At 45.5% G+C, this 22,121-nt stretch overlaps 1 protein-coding gene across 3 annotated transcripts in view; it reads left to right on the plus strand.

The window, feature by feature from the left end:
* The window catches only part of OSBPL2 (oxysterol binding protein like 2), a 255,219-nt gene that overhangs the window by 185,427 nt on the left and 47,671 nt on the right, over window positions 1-22,121 (plus strand). For all 3 annotated transcript variants that reach the window (XM_082271624.1, XM_082271623.1, XM_082271622.1), the window contains exon 3: window positions 20,080-20,212. In XM_082271624.1, coding sequence (XP_082127750.1) covers window positions 20,080-20,212 — 133 coding nt within the window. The remainder of the gene's footprint in view (window positions 1-20,079; window positions 20,213-22,121) is intronic.

The raw sequence follows: 22,121 nt of genomic DNA on the forward strand, positions 1-22,121 counted from the left end.
CAGCTGAAGAGCTGACACCACATCCTTGGGGGGCTTTGTTTGATAAGTCTGCTCTAATGTGCTGATATGCTGTGCATACTAGAACATTATGGAATAAACCTCTTGGGGACCCATTAAAAAAAACAAAAAAAAAAACTGAATTTAATTCTGCTTTAAGGTAACTACTTAATAAACCATCTACTGTATGATATAGTTTGCATGATATAGTAGAAGGATGATGGCAGACACCATTTGTGAGGGTACCTGGTACTGGACCTCCTGCTCTCTTGTAAAATAAGGGGGGTAGAAACTTTTAAGAAAAAACGACTACAATGTGCAACCCCAATTCAAAAAAAGCAGGGACGCTGTGTAAAATCTACATAAAACAGAATACAATGATTTGCAAATCTCATAAACCCATGTTTTGTTCACAATAGAAATAGAAAACCTATTAAATGTTTAAGCTGAAACTATTTTAGGAAAAAAATAATGTAATTTAGAAACCGATGGCAGCAACACGTCTCAAAAAAGGAACCGGGCCATGTTTACCAAACTCGCTCATCCATGTCTTTATGGACCTTGCTTTGTGCAGTGGTGCACAGTCATGTTGGAACAGGAAGAGGCCATCCCCAAACTGTTCCCACAAGTTGGAAGCATGAAATTGTTCAAAATATCTAGGTATGCTGACGCCTTAAGAGTTCCCTAAACTGTAACTAGGGGTCCAAGCCCAACCCCTGAAATAGAACCCCACACCATAATCCCCCCTCCACCAAATGATTTGGACCAGTGCGCAAAGCAAGGTCCATAAGGACATGGATGAGTGGGTTTGAGGTGGAGGAACTTGACTGGCCTGAACAGAGCCCTGACCTCAACTCGATAGAACACCTTTGGGATGAATTAGAGTGGAGACTGCGAGCCAGGCCTTTTCATCCATATCAGTGCCTGAGCTCACAAATGCGCTTCTAGAAGAATGGTCAAACATTCCCATAGACACACTCCTAAACCTTGTGGACAGCCTTCCCAGAAGAGTTGAAGCTGGTATAGCTGCAAAGGGTTGGCCAACTCAATATCGAACCCTACGGACTAAGACTGGGATGCCATTCAATTTCTTGTGCGTGTAAAGGCAGGTGTCCCAATACCTTTGACAAAATAGTGTATCTTCCCCTCGTCTTGTAAGAACACTCTGTAAACATCTGGGAACTGAAGACAGCAGTTGTTGGAGTTTCAGCATGTTGTCCCATTCTTGCCTGATATAGGATTCTAACTGCTCAATAGACCTGGGTCGTCTGTTATTATTATTATTATTATTATACAGGGTTTATATAGCGTCAACAGTTTGCGCAGCGCTTTACAATATGAGTGAAGACAATACAGTTACAATACAATTCAATACACGAGGATTTAGAGTCTGTTGTATTTTTTCGTTTCAAGATGCGCCAAATATTTCCAATTGGTGAAAGATCTGGACTGCAGGCAGGCCAATTAAGCACCCAAACTCTTCTACTACAAAGCCATGCTGTTGTCAGAGATGCAGTACGTGGTTTAGCATTGTCCTGCTGAAATAAGCAAGGCATTAAATGATGTGGTCTGGATGGGAGTATATGCTACTCTAAAACCTGGATATATCTTCCAGCATTGATGGTGCCTTTCCAGATGTGCAAGCTTCCCATTCCATACACACTAATGCACCCCCATACCATCAGAGATGCAGGCTTTTGAGCTGAGCGCTGATAACAAACCTGAAGGTCCCTCGTCTCCTCTTTAGTCCAGAAGACGCAGCTCCTATTGTTGCCAGAGGAATGTTAAATTTCTATTCATCTGACCACAGAACATTTTTCCACTTTGCAACTGAGCATTTTAAATCATCTTTGGCCCAGAGATGACGGCAGCACTTCTGGATCATGTGTAGATACAGCTTCTTCTTTGCATGATAGAGCTTTACCCTGTATTTTTGGATGGTGAAATGTGCTCACAGACCGGGATTTTTGGAAGTTTTCCTGAGCCCATGCAGTGATGTCCTTGACGGAATTGTTTAATGCAGTGCCGTTGTGTACAGTGCACAATCTTTTGATGGTATGTACTGTAGATGAGGATATATTTAATGTGTTTGCAGTTTTACATTGAAGAACATCATTTTTGAAATGGTCCGACAATTTTTAAATGCATCTCACAGATTGGTGAACCTCTGCTCATCTTTATATCTGAGGCTCTTTGACTCTCTAAGTTGCCCTTTTTATGCCCAATCATGTTACTGACCTGTTGCCAATTAACCTAATTAGTTGCAAAATGTTCTTCCCGCTTTCTTGTTAGTACCAGCTTTGTGTTGCCCTGTCCCCACATTTTTAAGACGTGTTGCTGCTATCAATTTCAAAATTACCTTATTTTTTTTTTCTTAACCACTTGCCGATCGCTTTATAGCAGTTTTACTGCTGCAGGGCGGCTGTGCTGCGCAGGATCGCGTATATATACGTGATCCTACATTTCCAGGTATCGGGCACAAGTGCACACTGCTGGTGTAGACAGCAGGAGCTGATCAGCGGGTCGCGCGGACCCAATGTCTGCTGGTACCTGCTGATCAGTACACAGACTGAATGGCAATCTGCCTATGTAAACAAGGCAAATCACTGTTCTGTCATGAGGGAAGGCACTAATCCTGTGTTGCAAAGCAGGAACATGGATCAATGCCTTCCCCTAGTATAAGCACCTCCCACACAGTGAGAAAACACAGGCTAGGCACACAGTTAACCCTTTGATCGCCCCTGATGTGTAACCCCTTCCCAGCCAGTATCATTAGTACATTGACTGTGCATATTTTCAGGACTAATCACTGTATTAGTGTCACTGGTTCCTAAAAAAGTGTCAGTGTCCGATTTTGTCTGCCACGATATCGCAGTCCCGTTATAAGTCACCGATTGCCGCCATTACTAGTAGAAAAATAAATAAAAATTCCATAAATATATCCCATTGTTTGTAGATGCTAAAAAACTTTGCACAAACCAATCAATGTACTCTTAATGGGATTTTTGATGAAGATGAATTGATGAAGAAATTTGATTTTTTTCATTTTTTATTTTTTTTTTTTACTGGATGTTTTATAGCAGAAAATAAAAAATATTGTTTGTTTTTTTTTTTTTTTTTTTTTCAAAATGAACAACCTCTTTTTGTTTATAACTCAAATTTAAAAAAACGCAGAGGTGATCAAATACCACCAAAAGAAAGCTCTATTTGTGGGGAAAAAAAGGTACAGCATCGCACAGCTGCGCAATTGTCAATTAAAATAATGCAGTGCCGTATCGCGAAAAATGGCCTGGTCGTTAAGGGGGTAAAAGCTTTCAGAGGGCAAGTGGTTATAATGATACATTCTTAGTGCCGGTTCACACTACCGCGGCACAACTTCGGGGGCGACCTGTGAAGTCGCGTGCACTGCGACTTCGGCGCGACTTGCACAGACTTCATATAATGAATGTCAATGCAAGTCGCTCCGTTGTCGCCCCGAAGTAGTACAGGAACTACTATCTAAGTCGGAGCGCTCGCTCCTATTAGAACGGTTCCCATAGCACTGCATGGACCGCGACTTGTCAGGCTGACCAGTCGCCTGACAAGTCGCGGTCGTGTGAATGGGCACTTAGTCTAAACATTTGATATGTATCCTATATCTATTTGTGCATAAAATATGGGTTTATGAGATTTGCAAATCCTTGCGTTCTGTTTTTTTTGGGAATTGGGGGTTGTACACTTTTTATTTGAATTAATAGGCACATGTCAGTTTCTTATTGAAATGACTTCTGTGGATAGAAGTCCAAGTTCACACTGGGGCAACTTGTCAGGCGACTTAGCCCCCTGGCAAGTCGCGCTCCATTCAGTGCAATGGAACCGTTCTAATCTGAGCAGCTCAAGTCACTCTGACTTAGAAAAAGGTTCCTGCACTATTTTGGGGGCGACTTGCATTGACTTCTATTAGAGAAGTCATTTGCAAGCCCCGCTGAAGTCGCGCTGCACGGGGCGGCTTCAGAGTTGGGCGACTTTGAAGCCGCCCCAGTGTGAACCCAGCCTAACAGTACTCCTATCTTGTCAGGAAATATAAAACTGCTACTTCTATGCCTCTGGCTACCATGAACATTGTGGCTGTTTCCGATCATAAGAGTCGGTTCACACTGAGGCGACACGACTCCTTACTACTTCGGGGGCGACTTGTGCATTACATTGCACCACGACTTCGGAGCGACTTGCAGGGACTTCACATTATGGAAGTCTATGCAAGTCGCTCCGAGGTCGCCCCGAAGTAGTACAGGGCGCTTTTTCTAAGTCGGAGCGACTTGTGTCGCTCCTATTAGAACGGGTCCTGTAGCGGTCAATGGACCGCAAGTGAGCGCGACTTGTCAGGCTGACAAGTCGCCTGACAAGTCGCGCTAATGTGAACTGGCTCTTAGAGACTGCAGATAATTTTGTAGCCATATAGACCAGGCAGGTCAGTCTTTTTTTTTAGGCCATGTGCAGCCCCCATGCTTCCTCTTTGCAGCCCTCAGGTGAATTTGAACTGAATAAGGCCCCAGCTGTTCCCAGTTAATAAAGGCTACACTTTCTTACAAATCTTTATGGTTTAGGCTGGGTTCACACCATTGCGATCACTGACATTGCATGTGATTGACACTGCGTTGCTGTGCTGATCACATGCAATGTCTGTACAATGTAAGCTCAGCCATACAAACAATTTGAATGGCTGAAATAGCATCTCATTCCCACCTTTTTTTTGGTCTGCACTGAAATCCGATCGTATTGCATGGGTGTTCACACCTATGCGATCCGATTCCTGCACCATTTCACAGTTCGCACGGCGTTATAGTTCCAGAAGAAAAAAGTAGAACTTGCTGCGTTTTTCCTGCACCGGACTGTACTAAAATGCATCAAAAATGCACCAGACCCCAATACAGTGGGGAAAAAACAGGAAAAAAAGATTTAAAATAAGAGTATCTGGAATGCATCCAGAAACCCATCAAAAAAATGTGCATGCAGAAACCCATCCAGAATGGATCTGGATGGTGCGTTAGGCCCCTTTCACACAGGCTTTCTGATCCTGTCCGCCTGCCAGTTTTTCAGGTGGACCTGATTGGATGCTCCTTGCACCCCTATGGAGCAGCGGATGTCAGCGGTGACATGTCTGCGGACACCCGCTGTTCTCTGATCCAATCCTGTCCTTGAAATCCAGATGGATGGTTACCCTATTTTCCATCCGTCTGGAGGATCAGATCGTATAAAGTCAGACAGGCGATCAGTTTTCATCAGGGAGAGTGGGGCTCCGACTGGTCCATCTCTGCACAGTGAGTGGAGACGGAGCTGTCATCCGCCTGCTCAGTGGGGTTCAACGGATCAATCCCCGCTGAGCAAAACGGAGTCCGCCAGGAGGAACGCTCCTGTGAAAGGACCCATTTTGTGGTGTGAACCCCACCTTAAAGTGCATCTAAAGCCAAATCTTATTTTGTTTTGGTTTTTTTTTTTGTTTGCGTAGGATTTTCGGAACCCCTATCGGGTTTTATTGCGTCTTGGTCTCTGCTGGAATGCCTCGGGGGGAAATAAAATGGGATTCTAACCCTTCTCAACTCTATTCAAAACCAAAATAAAAAGTTATAGACTTTGATATGCTTTAAAAAGTAATTTAATCCTCTCCCTGAGTTTTAAAGTAAAACCTCACTTGTTAATTAGGTCTGAAATCTTCTGTATTTATCTGTCCGCTGAAAAATAATTTAGTATCTTCTCAATAAAAAATACATTACACCTCTGTTGTTTTCATTTCCGTATTGCTAATCTCATGCTCCAGCTCAGATGTCATCCATCCCCTCTGTCATAGTCGGTATGAATTTGTAGATATTATCTGCAGCATACCAAACGCAGGCATCACTTCACTTTTAACAAGCTCTGAATATTCGGGGTAAAGTACAGCACTCGTCAGGTCTTGTCAGCAGATGCAAAACAGGTAATAAATGAATAAGTAAACCAACTATTTAGCATCTGCAAAAAAGAATTTCAAGCGCCCATCTCTGTCCCCGAATAATAATTTCATCGCCTAAAAAAAAAAAAAAAATGAACTGTGTTTTCAGAGATGAATGCAGAATTGTTAGAATTATTGCGTACTTTGGTGCAGCGCTGCCCCCGAAAGACCTTTTGTCTTTGGCTTTGGGCATTTGTACTTTTGTTAGCACTGAGCTGTTTAAGAATTACTCTGCTTAATATTTTATTTGTTTATTTTGCAAGTAGTAAAAAAAGCCTCCAGCCAGAGGGTATTCACCCGCAGGCATCAGAACCTGGTACTGCACTCCTTCACAGCAAGGGGAGGGTGAGGGGGAGCAGAGTGGCGTTGGCATGCACTGATAGGGGCACTCATTGCAGGGAGGAGCACATTTTATCGTTCAGAAAATCATTTTAAGCCACCGTTCATATCGGCGTGATTTCACATGTGATTTGACAGGTCAAATCACAGTCTATTGCTGGCAATGGGAGAGTCCCAATCGGTGCAAGGCCATTAATATCGGCGTGATATGACATGTGATTTGACAGGTCAAATCACAGTCTATTGCCGGCAATGGGAGAGTCCCAATCGGTGCAATGCAATTTTTTTTTTTTTTTACCCATTTCCAAAAGTAGATCCAACACTACTTTTGGAGACTTCGGGGGCGATTTCAATAGACATCTGTGTATGAAGCTGCACAGATGTCTTTGAAGTCACCCCCCGAAGTCGGGCTGAAATGCAGCTTTGAAACCATGCGAGTTCAGATGAACTAACACAATTTCAAAACCGCCTTCAGTGTGAACTAGGGCTAAGGGCCCATTCACACTTGGAATCTGTGCTATTCGCATGCAGTTCTGTGCAGTATGATTTCCGCCCATTCATTTTGAATGAGTCGAAATTGCATTGCACCAAAAGTAGTGCATGTAAACACACTGCAACCAGACTGCATGATTTTGTACCATGAGATCCTGTGCGGGCAAATGCACTACGTTTGCATCCGGTGTTTTGGTTTTCCTTTTTTTTTTGTAAATTTCTTTTCTCTATCGCTCATTGACAGACGTAGTCCTCGGTGATACAGCACCTTCGGGTTATGTTGCCTCCACAGGAGTAGGACTAGACAGGAAATGAAAAATGCTCTGGCCACACCCCAGGGGCAGTCCCCGAGGGTATATCCTCTCTCTCTCCGCCACAGCAAATCAGTTTTTTTCTGTCTAGTTAGGAGTAAGGACCTAGATACCTTGCTGGGATCTTCGGTCCTGGCAGGATTTTTTTCTTAGAAAAGAATTTTTTAAGACCGCTTTTTTTCTCCAGTGTTCCTGTGAGATCTTCAAGCAAGAAAGCTGAACTGGGCGACGGGCGGGATGTTGAGATCCAGTGGTCACTCCAGTTCAGCCTACGAGCGCGTGCAGGCCATAGCTCCGCGCTGGGTCGGCCGCGACATAGTCCCACTGGACGGGGACTGACCCTGCGAGTTAAACGTCTTGCTGAAACACCAAAGACCATGAGTCACGGCGCCCGTATTGGTCGACAGCCCTCCTACCTCGGTGGAGAGGGGTACTGTCAGGAGTTGGCGCCCGCCTGGTTCCGGTATGGTGAGTAGTATGTTCCCCCTTTCCCCCTGACGGGTCTTGTGGTGAACGCGGGCCCCCTCTCTGTAATGGTAAGAATGGGTCCCCTCTATCCTACAACATGTCACAGATCCCCCTAATTGAGTGTGATTTTTGTGTACAAGAAGCCAGGAGGCTTGGTTTGGGAGCTGACAATCTAATTGTAAAAATGTGTAAATGATTGTAGTCAGTGGCAGTACTAGAACTTTACTGTGATAGTATAAGGTATCCTACCTGTCAGTAGCCACAGGGCGATGTCTATACATGTATACTGCATTCCAGATCATTCCTCCAGCTAAGCAGATGCCTCCCGACGGCCACGGACCGCATACGGCCCGCTAGGGTCCGGTACCTCCGACCACGCTGACCACCATGAGGGTGAAGGGTTGTGAGGCCGAGATCCTTCTGCAGACATGCCGCTATTCTGTGCAGGCCGCCGCCATTGTCTGGTAGATCGCACGAGGCCGCCATTTTGGTGTAGCCTTGTGTCTCCAGCATGGGGGCAGCCATGTTTGAGGTGACTCAAACACCTCATGGAGCCAGGGGGAGGAGCCGGCAGGCGTGTTAAGGGGCGGAGCCGCCTCTTTTACCCAGGAAATAGGGCCAAAGACTTCCTGTCTGTAACAAGACAAGCACTGAGCAAGCTGATGAAAACTTCTGTGCATCAGGGATGAGCCTTGGGGTCTGTCTCTCTCTCTGTGGGGTCCAAAAAGGCAGGTAACACTGAGGGGCGCTGTTGCGACTGGGGGACACAAAAAAAAAAAAAAAAAAAAAAGTTTTTTTTTTTTACTTTGTCATTTTTTGTCGCTGGCAAGTGTCTTGTATAATCATTGACCCTGCTGCATAGGTATCCCCTCAAGGTGGCCGCAGGACCCTCCAGTACCCCACTTGTTTTTAATGCATTATCGGCAGTTTTGGAGTCTTTGGTATCCCGGGTGGAGGTGGCCTGTCAGGGACGGGGGTCAAGTAGCGACCCCCGCCTACCCCTATTGTTTATCAGATACTTCAGATACGCATTCGGAACTGGTCAATGCAGTTGCAGGTCCCTCTTAGGGGGCTGTTGTCTCAGGTAATATCTCCTCGGCAGTGAGGAGCACGTTTCTGCCTCCGCCATAGCACAAGAGTGGTGGATGCACTAGTTGTGTCCGTCCGGGAAACCTTTAGTCTTGAGGTTACACCGGCAGAGGTAGCTGAGACTGAGATTCCTTTTTGGTACTTGTTAGCCTACCAAAAGGGCGAAGGATTTTCCTTTACCCAAATGGGGTCGTTTTGAAACGAACCCCTGTTATTTCCAAACGCATGGCTAGGTGCTATCCGTTTGAGGAATTCCTCTTTATAGGATAGACGGTACCACCTGCTGTCTTGCCACAGACTGTTAGGATAAAAAGACCTCGTAACTAACGAGGACCTTCCTTTTCTGCTCATATAGAGTTGTTCGTTCCGCGAGGGCGGGCGATAAGGCGAAACCCTCCAAAGCCCCTTTAGAGGGGTTTCAAAGGGCGCTGGTCGGGTAAACAAAGAGTCCGGCTCAGCCAAGCCTGAAGAATATAGCCTGATACGCCCCTACCCATCTCTGGGGTGGGGGGGGGGATGTCTTCACCGGTTTCTGGAGGACACAGGATCGAGTTTCGATCACTTCCACCTGTGCGATTCTTCCCTTCTAACATTGAACGGTTTCAGGGGTTCTATTCGAACCTATTCACAATGCCCAAGAAAGAGGGCAAGGTGCGTCCAAATCTGGACTTGGGAAGAAATAGAGTCCATCCGTACAGTGGTGGCCTCCCTGCATCAAAGAGATTTCCTGGCGTCCATAGACATATAGGATGCCTATCTTTATATCCCCATCATCGCAGGACATCAGCGTTTTTTCGCTTTCCCAAAGATCATCCCTGGTTCCCACCAGGAGACTGAACTATCTAGGCCTAAGGTTGGATACATCCTGGGCAAGAGAGTTTCTCCTTGCTGGGAAACTCCAGAAGGTTCAGTCAACTATTCGGATGTTGCTGTCCGTCAATTGGCTGGGACTGATGGTGGCCTTCTTAGAGGCAGTACCGTATACCCAGTCTCATACCCGAATTCTCCTGAAGGAGATTCTTTTTTAATGGAATCAGAATTCCGATTCCCTGGACAATCGGATCCGGTTGAGCGAGCGGACCAGGAAGTCTCCGATGCTCAACCAGGGGAAGTCATTTCTTCCGATAGTATCCAGATTACCAATAAGGATATCGGAACTGAGAGCGATCAGATTTTGTCTGATTTACTGGATCGAGCAGCTCTAGAGCAGCCCGATTCGGATCCAATCGCATATGGCCTCTTCATCCAGAGGTTTTTCCCTAGCTGTCCCTTCATTGGGACATCCCGGATGTGGATCTGTTGGCACCTTGGCCTAACAGGAAGGTGCGGAGGTTTGTAGCTCGCGCCACGATCCTCTAGCGGACGCAGCAGAAACGCTGATCGCCCCGTGGGGGCAGTATCAGCTACGGCATGCCTTCCATCCTCTCAAGTTGCTGCGGGAACTTCTTCGCAGGATAGAGGTGGAGGGAATTCCAGTTATTCTGGAAATTCCGGATTGACCTCGTCGAGCCTGGTACGCCGACTTGGCGAGGCTAGTCGCGGACGCTCCTTGGAGACTTCCTCTTAGGGAGGATTTGCGGTCTCAGGGACCGATCTTCCATCTTGCTTTACAGTCGCTGGCTTAATGGCCTGGCCATTGAGACCCAGGTACTGAAGGACAAGGGAGTGTCAGCTTCAGTTATTCCTACCTCCAGTTAAAGCAAGGAAAGCGACTTCCAGCACATGGAAGTCTTATATTGCATGGTGTGAATCTATTGGATTTCCCCCACAGACCTATTCGGTGACCCGAATCTTGGTCTGTCTGCAACAAGGGGTTGAGCAGAAACTATCCTTGAGCACGATCAAGGGTCAGGTTTTCGGCGTTAGCAATCTTCTTTCAAGAAACCTTTGGCTAATCATTCCTTGGTGCGGAATTTCATCCAGGGGGTGCGACATCTGGCTCCGCCAGTGTGCGCACCCTTACCGCCTGGTATCTTAATTTAGTGTGGTCGGTTCTTCAGAAACTTCTCTTTGAAGATATTAGGGAGATTCCCTTGCTTACATTCCCAGAAGGTGGCCTTCTTGGTGGCCATTACTTCTGTACGCAGGGTGTCAGAACTGGCCGCATTATCCTGTCGTTCCCCAGATCTGGTGGTTCATAGGGATAAGGTGGTTCTTCTTCCGAATCCATCCTTCCTTCCTAAAGTGGTTTTCGTAAGACGGACTCACTTTTTGTGATCACGGATAGCCCTTGAAGGGGGTTGCCTGTGTCTGCCGCGACCATATCTACATGGATCAGTCAGACGGTGGTACAGGCTTATTCTATTAAGGGTCGGAATCCTCCGTTCCCTGTTAGGGCGCACTTCACTCGAGCGCTCAGTACTTCCTGGGCCTTTCGCCATCAGGCGTCAGTGGTCCAGGTATGTAAAGCGGCCACCTGGTCGTCGGTACATACCTTTACAAAATTTTATAAAATTGATGTGATGGCATCGGCGGATGCCTCATTTGGCCGCAAGGTTTTGCAGGCCGCAATTTGAGGAGACCGGTGGTCTACCTCGAGCGTTTTTTTCTGTTTGAAATTTTTTTTTGTTGAGTCTCATCATTAAGGATGAGCATTGTAAACTTCTAGTTGGCACCAGTTGGGCCTTCTAGATTTGGATTTGATTTCCATTTTCCCACCCCTCATTTGTGATACTGCTCTGGGACTTCCCGAAGGTGCTGTATCACCGAGGACTACGTCTGTCAATGAGCGATAGAGAAAAATTGATTTTTGTAAAATCTTACCGTAAAATCCTTTTCTCTTAGCTCATTGACAGACGTAGTACCCGCCCCTCTGTTTTTGAGTTGGGTTGGGTTAAATTCTCTAAGCACTGCTTTTGTGACATAACTGATTTGCTGTGGCGGAGAGAGAGAGAGGATATACCCTCGGGGACTGCCCCTGGGGTGTGGCCAGAGCATTTTTCATTTCCTGTCTAGTCCTACTCCTGTGGAGGCAACATAACCCGAAGGTGCTGTATCACCGAGGACTACGTCTGTCAATGAGCTAAGAGAAAAGGATTTTACGGTAAGATTTTACAAAAATCCATTTTTTATTACGTTTTGTACAAGCAAAACAAACGACAATAAAAATCCGGCTCCCCCCAACATGGGGGGTGTTTTGGTCATCCTTAACATTGTATTGATACCTGGTAGAGATCGCAAGGGCAGTGCGCTCTAAATGCGGTGCAGAAAACGCGCACAGAATGCTGGTTTCCCACACCACATTCTAGTGTGAATGGGCTCTAAAGCACATCTGTTATTTCAAAAACAGCCTTGTTCATATTAGAATGCAGTGTTTGGAAACCTGCGTTCCGTGCGCATTTCCTGCACCGCATTCAAAGTGCACTGCCCTTGCGATCTGCAGCACGTGTCAGTGCAATGTTAACAACACCCCAAACGCAGGTCACAAATGCAGTGCGTTTGCCCGCACCAAATCACATGGTACGAAAGTACTATGCCATCCGGTTTGCAGTGCATTTCCAAAAGTATTGCATGTGCTACGTTTGGTGCAGATCAGTGCGATTTCAGACCATTCAAAATGAATAAGCTAAAATTGAACTGCACAGAACTGCAGGTGTATTGCACAGGAACATACACTGCATTTCTCTGTGATTGCTAGTGTGAACTGGCCCTAAAACTAAGCTATCCCTGAAAAGAAAATATTTAATACTCCCCCCTTTTGCTGCCCACATTGTGGAATTACACTTTCTTCCAGGGATAATTGTGATGAAGAATCTTTATCAGATGTGATGGGGAGGAAATGCTCAGCATAGAAACTCACTGAGAACTGAGCATGTGCATAGTTTCTAACAATGCTCTGCAAAATCCCTAGCTGCAGTTGGGGGCATGGACAGGAGGGGTAGACAGAGAACAGCAGGATTAACCAGGTGTTTTGCAGACTACAGAAAAATAATCTCATAGTGACTGAGTATGAAAAGCATGGAATACACCATTTATTGATCGTTATTCATTTATTGACACTTTAATTGCAATGCTTTACACTTCCACTGGTGGCCAGGAGTGAAACTGAAGAAAGGAATGACCAGAAACAGTCATGGAAGGTACTTGATGTTCTCCACAGGGTAGCCCAAAGACCGACTGAGCTCAGACATAGAGCCCACTGTGTACTGCTGCCAATTAAAACATTTTTGTTGGCTCCTGGTCTTTCTTCTTTTCAGCTCTCCTACTTGGTGGAGGTAGAAAGATGAAGCTTTGCTTTCAGTTTGAAATGTGATGCAAGATCCTTCTTTTGGACTTCAGATATTTTACCAACCCTAAAATACGTTTGTGAGTCTATGCTCCATATTGCCTTTAGATATGTACTGAGCTTGCAAGGTTTCACAAGATCAAGTTTTGGCTCCGTAACTCCCTAGGGAGTGCCTTCTGTTTGCGGTATACTTTCTTAGATATACCCGTTCCCCTCAAGGTTAAACAGCTGACAGTATGAGAAAGTCCCTTAGATATGAGACATTGCTCTGCCTAGACAAAAATGCCAAGGTCATGTGTTATCACGTTCCTAAGGATAGCTAAAGTGAGTTCCAATGTACTAAAATCTTCTTTCTAGGGCCCTGCCACCATCATGAATTCTGATTTTCATACCACAGGAGAGTCCATTTATTAACATTTGGCTCCATTCACACCTGAGCGTATCGATCAACTGGTGTTTTTCAGACTTTTTTTTTTTTTATAGCTTTTTAGAAGTGTATTTTAGGCATTTTACAGCTTCAGGCGTTTGTTTAGCCAATAGAAAGCACTGGGGGGGGGGGGGGGGGGTGGAGGAAGAGGAAAATTGGGGATGGAGAGCTGCTACTTTAGCAGAAAAATGCTCGTAAAATGCTCAAGTCCGGCATTTCTATTGAAGTCTATGGGGCCAAAAACACTTGTAATCTGCCAAAAAGAAGCTCATGTACTTTTTTTTTGAGTTTCAGGCGTTTTGCTTCAGACGGCAGAACACTCGGATGTGAACAGAGGCCATTAAAATTAATAGGATTTGGCTTGTTGAGCGTTTTCAAGCTTCAAGCAGAAAATGGCTCAGGTGTGAACAGGGCCTTAAAGCGGAGTTCCACCCAAAAGTGGAACTTCCACTCTTTTGTTTCCTCCCCCCCCCCCCCTTCCGGTGCCAAATTTGGCACCTTTCAGGGGGGAGGGGGGAACGAGTACCTGTTTTTGACAGGTACACTTCCCCGCTTCCAGGATACGGCAGTGCCGTCCCTCTGGAGGTCGGCTCCCTCCTCCGCCACCGAGCCAATAGGAATGCGCAGCGCGCTTCGCACATGCGCAGTAGGGACCCGCCTGTGAAGCCGCAAGACTTCACTGCCGTGTTCCCTTACCGGCAATGGCGGCCGCAGCACCCGACAGCCGATGGAAACAATGGCTGCGGTGCCGACATCGCTGGACTCCAGGACAGGTAAGTGTCCTAATATTGAAAGTCAGCAGCTACAGTATGTGTACAGTATGTGTACAGTATGTGTAGCTGCTGACTTTTAATTTTTGGAGGGGGAGGTGGAATGCTTTAAACAAAATCCCAACGAGTGCAAGAACCCTTCCTGATAGTAATGGAAGTGTTCACAGGAGATACAGAAAGTTACTAGAATATTGGTTTCAGGTGAAATGGCTGTTTAAAGGTCAACCTTTTTGTTTGTTTCAAAATGTATTTTGTGCATTATTATGAGTATGATTATTATTATGAGTGAGTCATCAGTTTTACAGTAGACACACGGATGATGACATTTGTGCAAACACTCCATGCCACTTGGATACAAGGATTGATAAAAGAACTCCATCCACGTAACTCCAAGATAATAAAAAAAAAAAAAAAAAAAGTACAGCCAAAGCTCATTTGGCTGTACTTCTCCTATGGATCACAGGAGTGCAGTTGGTTCAGCAGACAGCGGGCTGCAGTACATTTCCTGTTGATGCCACCAGCCAGTCCGGGCTCGGGCAAGATTGCGACAATGGAGTCAGGATCCGTCCACATGCGTGGACCGGCACCCGGCTCAGCCTCTCAGTGAGCCACTGAGAGCCTTAACCAGCCACTCCTGCCCACTCCACAGCTCCAGTGAGCATAGGGGGTGGGGGGGGGGGGGGTCAGAGCAGAGAGCCGCTGACTTAGTCACTAGCTCTCTGCTTGGGGAGCTCTGAGAACCAAGCGATCAGCAGTGTTTGATCACTCGGTCCTAGAGGCATCGGGGGACAGATGCAGCATCCAGCTAGGTCAGTATGATTCTGGAAAAAATTTAACCCCCCCCCCATTCATATGTCTCTTTTAAATCATCACCAGTAAAATCTTGTTCCAAAATTTTTAATTTTCAGAAATTTTGTTTGATTCTCTAATGGTTGGTTGGGATAAATCAGATGTTATTTTCAACTGTAGGGATGAAAACGTTTAAAGGAGCCGGATGGAAGATTTTTCTGGAAGCAGCAAAATACACTGATTACACTGATTAATCGCTGAGGCTCCATTCACACATAAGCGTTTCGGATCGCGGGCAGAATTGCCGCTGTTCTGCCTGTGATTCCGAACCATTGCATGTCGCGGGACGCCCGAATGATTCCCGAGACTTGCAATGGCACCCCAAACGCGGAGCGATTTTGCCGCGATTATCGCCTGATGAATTGCGGTAAAATCGCGCAAACAGAATAGCGGGATGCCTGACACCCAAAAGAAATACAAGAATTTCTTTTGGGCGTCAGGCATTCCGTAATTCTGTTTGCGCGATTTTACCGCGATTCGTCAGGCGACAATCGTGGCAAAATCGCTCCGAGTTTGGGGTGCTATTGCAAGTCACGGGAATCGCTCAGGCGTTCCGCGACTTGCAGTGGTTCGGAATCGCGGGCAATTCTGCCCGCGATACGAAATGCTTATGTGTGAATGGAGCCTCAAAGGGATTTAGGAGAGGGGAGATGCAGCACACAACTTACCTGGTAGCAAAACCGTCCTGGACAATTTCTAACCTGTCCAAATACCTCAACATCCCCATCCTGAGATTTGTAAGCCTAGAATATCACAAAATGGGAAACTCCCTCCCTAATCCCTGAAGGGGGAGGTAAGGTTGGGAGACAATATGGGAGGTTGATTAGTGTCAGGCATAAATGTACACACATCTAAAATTAACAAGATAATCTTTATTGGTACAAAATAGTTGCTTTAAAAGATTAGACAAAATGTCACAATATACAGTCTTTCTAAAAAGAGGGGGATTGTTTCCCTTTTTTATGTATCTAACTAAAGTTGTCCGGTAAATGCACTGAAGGTTATACAGGATCAGTGGGTTAACAGGATTGACGCGTTTCACCCTCCCAAGGGGCTTCTTCAGGATCCAGGCACAGAATTAACACCACTCGGTTGATCAGAAAGAACAATAAGCAACAGAGTAAGAGACAAATCTCCAATCGATATCCATATATCGTATAATAGTGGTCAAAAAATAATGCAGCATCATAATGAGGACAAACCACACAGTGCCAGACTTATATGTGCCCTGCTGTTATGGAGAGCCCAAGTAGAGGAGAAGATGAGATAAAAAAATAAATCTTCCCGCTAGTCTCCAAAATCACCAATGATGTGTATACCATCATTAACAGTGGAATCCCCCAGTCTATGGGCAAAAGTATTTATGGGGTATCCTTTAACAGCACCCCCAACAGAAGAACGTCACACATCTACCCAGGAAAGATGTCAGACCGACCACTTTAACATACAGTCAGTCCAATATCACTTAGATCCCCATTACAACGCCGTCAGACATGGATCATCTCCGCCTCATCCGCCTGACCGCCTAGAATATCATAGCTCCTCATAGACTCGTACAGAAGAATGCCCTCAATGGGGTTGCAATCCTCTACTGATCATTAATTCACTCCCTGTGCCTTTGAGCTGACAGCAGCAGATTCTATTAAAGCCTTCAAGTTTGTGAAGAGCCTTGAAGACCGTGTAGCCTGGGGGCAGTTGGATGGTCACGGTGCCCGCTTGAGACTGTATTATTATCTCTCTCTATCAGCCAGACTGTAGTGTTATCTTCGGTCCTTATACATTCTCTGCACTTCTTGTACATTGACTGGAATCGTAAAGTCCATCATTTGTCCCTGTACATCTTATCATAACAGTTTAAAATCTTAATTGGCACTAAAACGTTTATTGTGGGATTGCCAGTTGACTTTTCACATACATATTTGAACATACAATTCAGAATGCCTGATAGTAACCCCTAGTATTCATATCGTGGTGAAAGACCCAAGCATTCCAGAAGGTCATATGGGAACAGGCTGCGTGATACAACTGTCAGTGAGCTGTGGTTATTTCTTTGTCCCACAAATACTGAAAATGAACTTTGGCTTTCCAGGTCAAAACAACACATTAACTTTTAATACTTTGTTTGCTAGGCGATTAGTTTCAACAGCAATCTTACATGTGCATGGAACATATTTTATGCATGTTATTTACCTGTAAAAGTCTCCATGGTGTAGACCAGGGGTGTCAGACTCAATTTCATTGCGGGCACCGCATCAGCATTATGGTTGCCCTCAAAGGGCCGGTTTTAGCTGTAAGATTAGATGTCCAGAGCACCCCAGGCCCCTTTACACCCTTACATGAAAAGTCAAGAGTCACCCACCCTTCCTTACATCACAATGCACCCCCTTACCTTGTGCTGCTGCCAGTAAGAAGATGTGAGTGGATCTGGGAAGAAGTGCAGGGTTGGAGGAGAACCAGAGGAGGGCTGGAGTCAGCTTCCAGAGTCTGCTGAATGCTGAGACTAGGGGAGGCATAGGCAAGGTGGTGTTGCGGCTGCACAGAGATGTGCAGGATCTGTAGGAGTAGTTCTGCCCTCCTTTCTGCTGCGGACTGCTGAGAAGGAGGGCGGGGTGTGGGCAAAGATGAGCCTTTCTGCAGCTGCACAGAGAAGTGCAGGATCTGACAAAGGAGTTCTGTCCTCTCTGCTGCCGACGACAGAGACAAGGTGGGGGCAGAGACAAGGGGGGTACCGCAGCTGCAGGAGAGGTGCAAGGGCCACATGAAATGGCCTGGGGGGCCGCATTCGGCCCGCGGGCCTTGTGTTTGACACCTGTGGTGTAGACAACCAAAAGCCCTGAGGCTTCTGCTGGCCGCCGTCATCCTGGTTGTATTGTCAAACGAAATGTATGGTATTTATGGACTTTACTGGCACATAAGAACAACCCAATATAAAAAAAGTATACATTTATTAGAATATTCATTCTGTTAAAATGTTTCAAACAACAAAATCACAAACACATACAATTTTTTAGAAAAGATGAATACAGATAAACAGCGCTATACAGATGGGTGCCAACTACCATTGTAGTATCATACATAGATGGAAAACAACTTTCCTCGATGAGTCCTTTCAGGATCACTATTACAATGATGAACTATAGGAGTCTGGGTAGCAGGCTGTATCCATCATTAAAGCGTATGTTGTGCTGATTGCTCAAACATTAGTCATTTAGGCTCCACATGTTTCACGCTTGCACGCTTCCTCAGGGGCCTGTTATTGAGCAATGAATGCAGCTACAATCACCAGCGAGGGAATTACCATGCGTCACATTCCAGAAAAATTGAGAGTGGGGACACATATATGGACCATAGTAAGTAGATGCAGTATCCTGGTACCAAGAGATCCTAAATAATGGGTGCTGCTCCCATGTGTGTCCTATTCTGGAAACAGAAGCTTGGGTCAGAGGAGGTAGAATAAAGGGTACCGTTGCCTTCTGGAAGACGGCGCCCCACCGTTCCCGTCAGTCCTTGGGGAGTAGATGGAGTACCCTGGGTGGAGCAGAGGAGGCAGGGGATTCTGTTGGGTTGAGGTCAGGGCTCTGTGCAGGCCAGTCTAGTTCCTCCACCCCAAACTCGCTCATCCATGTCTTTATGTACCCTATTTTGTGCACTGGTCTAAATCATTTGGTAGAGGGGGGATTATGGTGTGGGGTTGTTTTTTAGGGGTTGGGCTTAGCCCCTTAGTTCCAGTGAAGAGAACTCTTGGGGCGTCAGCATACCAAGACATTTTGGACAATTTCATGCTCCCAACTTTGTGGAAACAGTTTGGGGATGGCCTCCTCCTGTTCCAACATGACTGCGAACCGGTGTACAAAGCAGGGTCCATAATGACATGGATGATCGAGTTTGGGGTGGAGGAACTTGACCTGGCCTAACCTGAACCCAATAGAACACCTTTAGGATAATTTAGAGCGGAGACTGTGAGCCAGGCCTTCTTGTCCAAATCAGTACCTGACCTCACAAATGCCCTTCTGGAAGAACGGTCAAACATTCCCATAGACACACTCCTAAACCTTGTGGACAGCCTTCCCAGAAGAGTTGAAGCTGTTATAGCTTCAAAGGGTGGACCAACTCAATATTGAACCCTACGGACTAAGACTGGGATGCCATTAAAGTTCATGTACGTGTAAAGGCAGGCGTCCCAAGTAATATAATGTAGAAGCCAATGAGGCTGTGCTGCAGTGCACATCGGGTGACAAGGAACTTGGTAACAGGCGGAGAAAGCTGGGTTAACAGTGGGTTAACCTCACCAGTACACTATTGCCCCTATATTTTCCAATCAGCAGCCTTGAAGCATTGTTTCCACCAAGCTGTGCTGCTGTTGCTGCAGCATAGGTCAAGGATCTGGTTTTGCTGTTTAGTTGGGGTGCCTGAACCACCTAACTGGCTGTACAGAGTTGTATATTCTTTGCAGCATAAAGCAATTCCTATATATGCATTCCACCTGTGCATTTATATGTCTGGAGTTCAGCTAGAACAAAGTTTTCTTCTATTTGGCAAGTGGTTGTGTGAATCACAAAACATTTAACAGAATAACAAATACTTGGTTAAAGCAGTTTCCCTCTGTGTATTAATGTGATGTATTCTGCTTTAATACTGTTACCATGGTCTGATGGAAAATAGATTTTATTTGGCATTTAGGGAATGTTTGGCTGCAGATACAAATGCAAAATGTATTTATTAAAGTTCTATGACAGAATGACATGAGTGGCAATCATAGATGTTATTTTAATACTAAAAGTATCCAGCGCTCTGAACATATTGCATTTCCATTTGACAATATGATTTTTTTTATCAATCTTTAAATTGCACATTTTCCTGCCTATTGAGGTGACATTACAGAGTCTTATCAGCATCCATCACAGTGGAAGGAATGTGTGTTGTATCTGTAGAAATATGCTCACAACATGTAAAGGCTGGACTTTAGCTGAAGTGTGGCTGAGCGGCGGCGTGTCACTGCTTCTTGCACAATATCCCTCAAGCTTGTGAAACAAAAAAAAAATAGAAAATAAAACATCAAGAATAGGCTGTCCTACTGCTTCCTCCGAGGAGAGCAGAGTTCAGTGACACCCGAACGTCACACTTTCCATCCTCTCCCCCAACAGGCACAGACTCGGACAATTCCTCCGCAGAATTTGCCGACACCAACCAGCGACTCGCAGGCATGACCCTCACCAACCAGAGCATGAAGCCCGACGAGGAGGGAAGTCTCCAGGAGAATGGAGTGAAGAAGCACAGGTGACTTCTTATGTCATAAGATGTTTTGTGTGTGATGTCACAGCCATTGATGGTAGAACATGGAATGCTTTTTACTATCTAGAGTTTTTCTAGATCCTACTGGTGCTCAGCTCTTCCTTAAAACTAAGCTGCTGCATAATGGTATATCACATAAAGCAGGGTTACTCAACTAGGGTTCCTCCTGAGGTTGCTAGGGGTTCCTTGAGCAATGGACAATTTCTGCCTCTCAGATAAGTTTCCAATGACACCATTGTTCCTTTTAGCTATCTGTAAGGGGGTAATTCTTCCCAATGACAAGAGTAAGGAGCATTCTTCCCAATGATGACAAGAGTAAGGAGCATTCTTCCCAATGATGACAAGAGTAAGGAGCATTCTTCCCAATGATGACAAGAGTAAGGAGCATTCTTCCCAATGATGACAAGAGTAAGGAGCATTCTTCCCAGTGACTGTCACACTAATGTGTCATGATTTGTAGATCTTTAATTTTTTAGCAGGGGTTCCCCCAAGAGCAGACATTTATTTCAAGGGTTCCTCTGTGTTGAAAAAGTTGAGAAAGACTGGCATAAAGTGTTACTTTACCCTGTTTGTGAAGCTGCCCATAAACATATGGATTTCTTGCATGCTGAACAGAGAAAAATCTTAGATTCCTCCATCCATGCTACATAGTGTTAAACAACAAATCTCCTTCTGCAGCTATTGTATTTTCACAGCCAGCCTTGCCGGCGGACAAAATACCCAAACAGCGGCTACATTCACTGTTTGACTGACAATATTCAACTTGGCTCCCTCAATTTTTCAGTCGTGGATTGTCAGTGTTAAAGATGCTGGCAGTGCCACCCACTGAACTAGCTTTGGCTGGTTTTTCAGAAACCCGGATGAAATTTGCTCCGCATGTGCCAGCTTGGCGCTTTATATTCGGCAGCAAAACGATCCGTTTTTTTTCCTGATTTCCGGACAGGCTGTTGACTTTTCTATTATGTTTGAAAGGCCAGGCCACCGAAAAGTGATATTTTAGTTCAGGTCTGGAAAAATTGCATAGAGATCTAGGAACCAGATGACAATGTTAGGAGCCAGCAAATTACATTAGAATTTCCCAATCCACTTTTACTGGTATATTTACACAAATGCAAAGTAAAGTGTGTGTACATATATGTGTGTATATGTATATATATATATATATATATATATATATATATATATATCATTTTAATCACCCTTTTCGTCTTTCTTTTTTTTCCCTTTGAAAAATGCCACATAGATACTCTTGCATTCACTCAGTATTGTCCCATATGCTCTGTCACTCTCACAGTGCTGACCAGTATGTGCTGTCACAGTGCTGACCAGTATGTGCTGTCACAGTGCTGACCAGTATGTGCTGTCACAGTGCTGACCAGTATGTGCTGTCACAGTGCTGACCCGTATGTGTTGTCACAGTGCTGACCCGTATGTGTTGTCACAGTACTGACCCGTATGTGCTGTCACAGTGCTGACCCGTATGTGCTGTCACAGTGCTGACCCGTATGTGCTGTCACAGTGCTGACCCGTATGTGCTGTCACAGTGCTGACCCGTATGTGCTGTCACAGTGCTGACCCGTATGAGCTGTCACAGTGCTGACCCGTATGTGCTGTCACAATGCTGACCCGTATGTGTTGTCACAGTACTGACCCGTATGTGCTGTCACAGTGCTGACCCGTATGTGCTGTCACAGTGCTGACCCGTATGTGCTGTCACAGTGCTGACCCGTATGTGCTGTCACAGTGCTGACCCGTATGTGCTGTCACAGTGCTGACCCGTATGTGCTCTCACTCTGTATACTGACCCGTATGCGTTCTCACTCTGTATACTGACCCGTATGCGTTCTCACTCTGTATACTGACCCATATGCGTTCTCACTCTGTATACTGACCC

Source organism: Pelophylax lessonae (assembly GCF_965119305.1).
Source record: "Pelophylax lessonae genome assembly, chromosome: 11".
In the NCBI taxonomy this organism is placed as follows: Eukaryota; Metazoa; Chordata; class Amphibia; order Anura; family Ranidae; genus Pelophylax; species Pelophylax lessonae.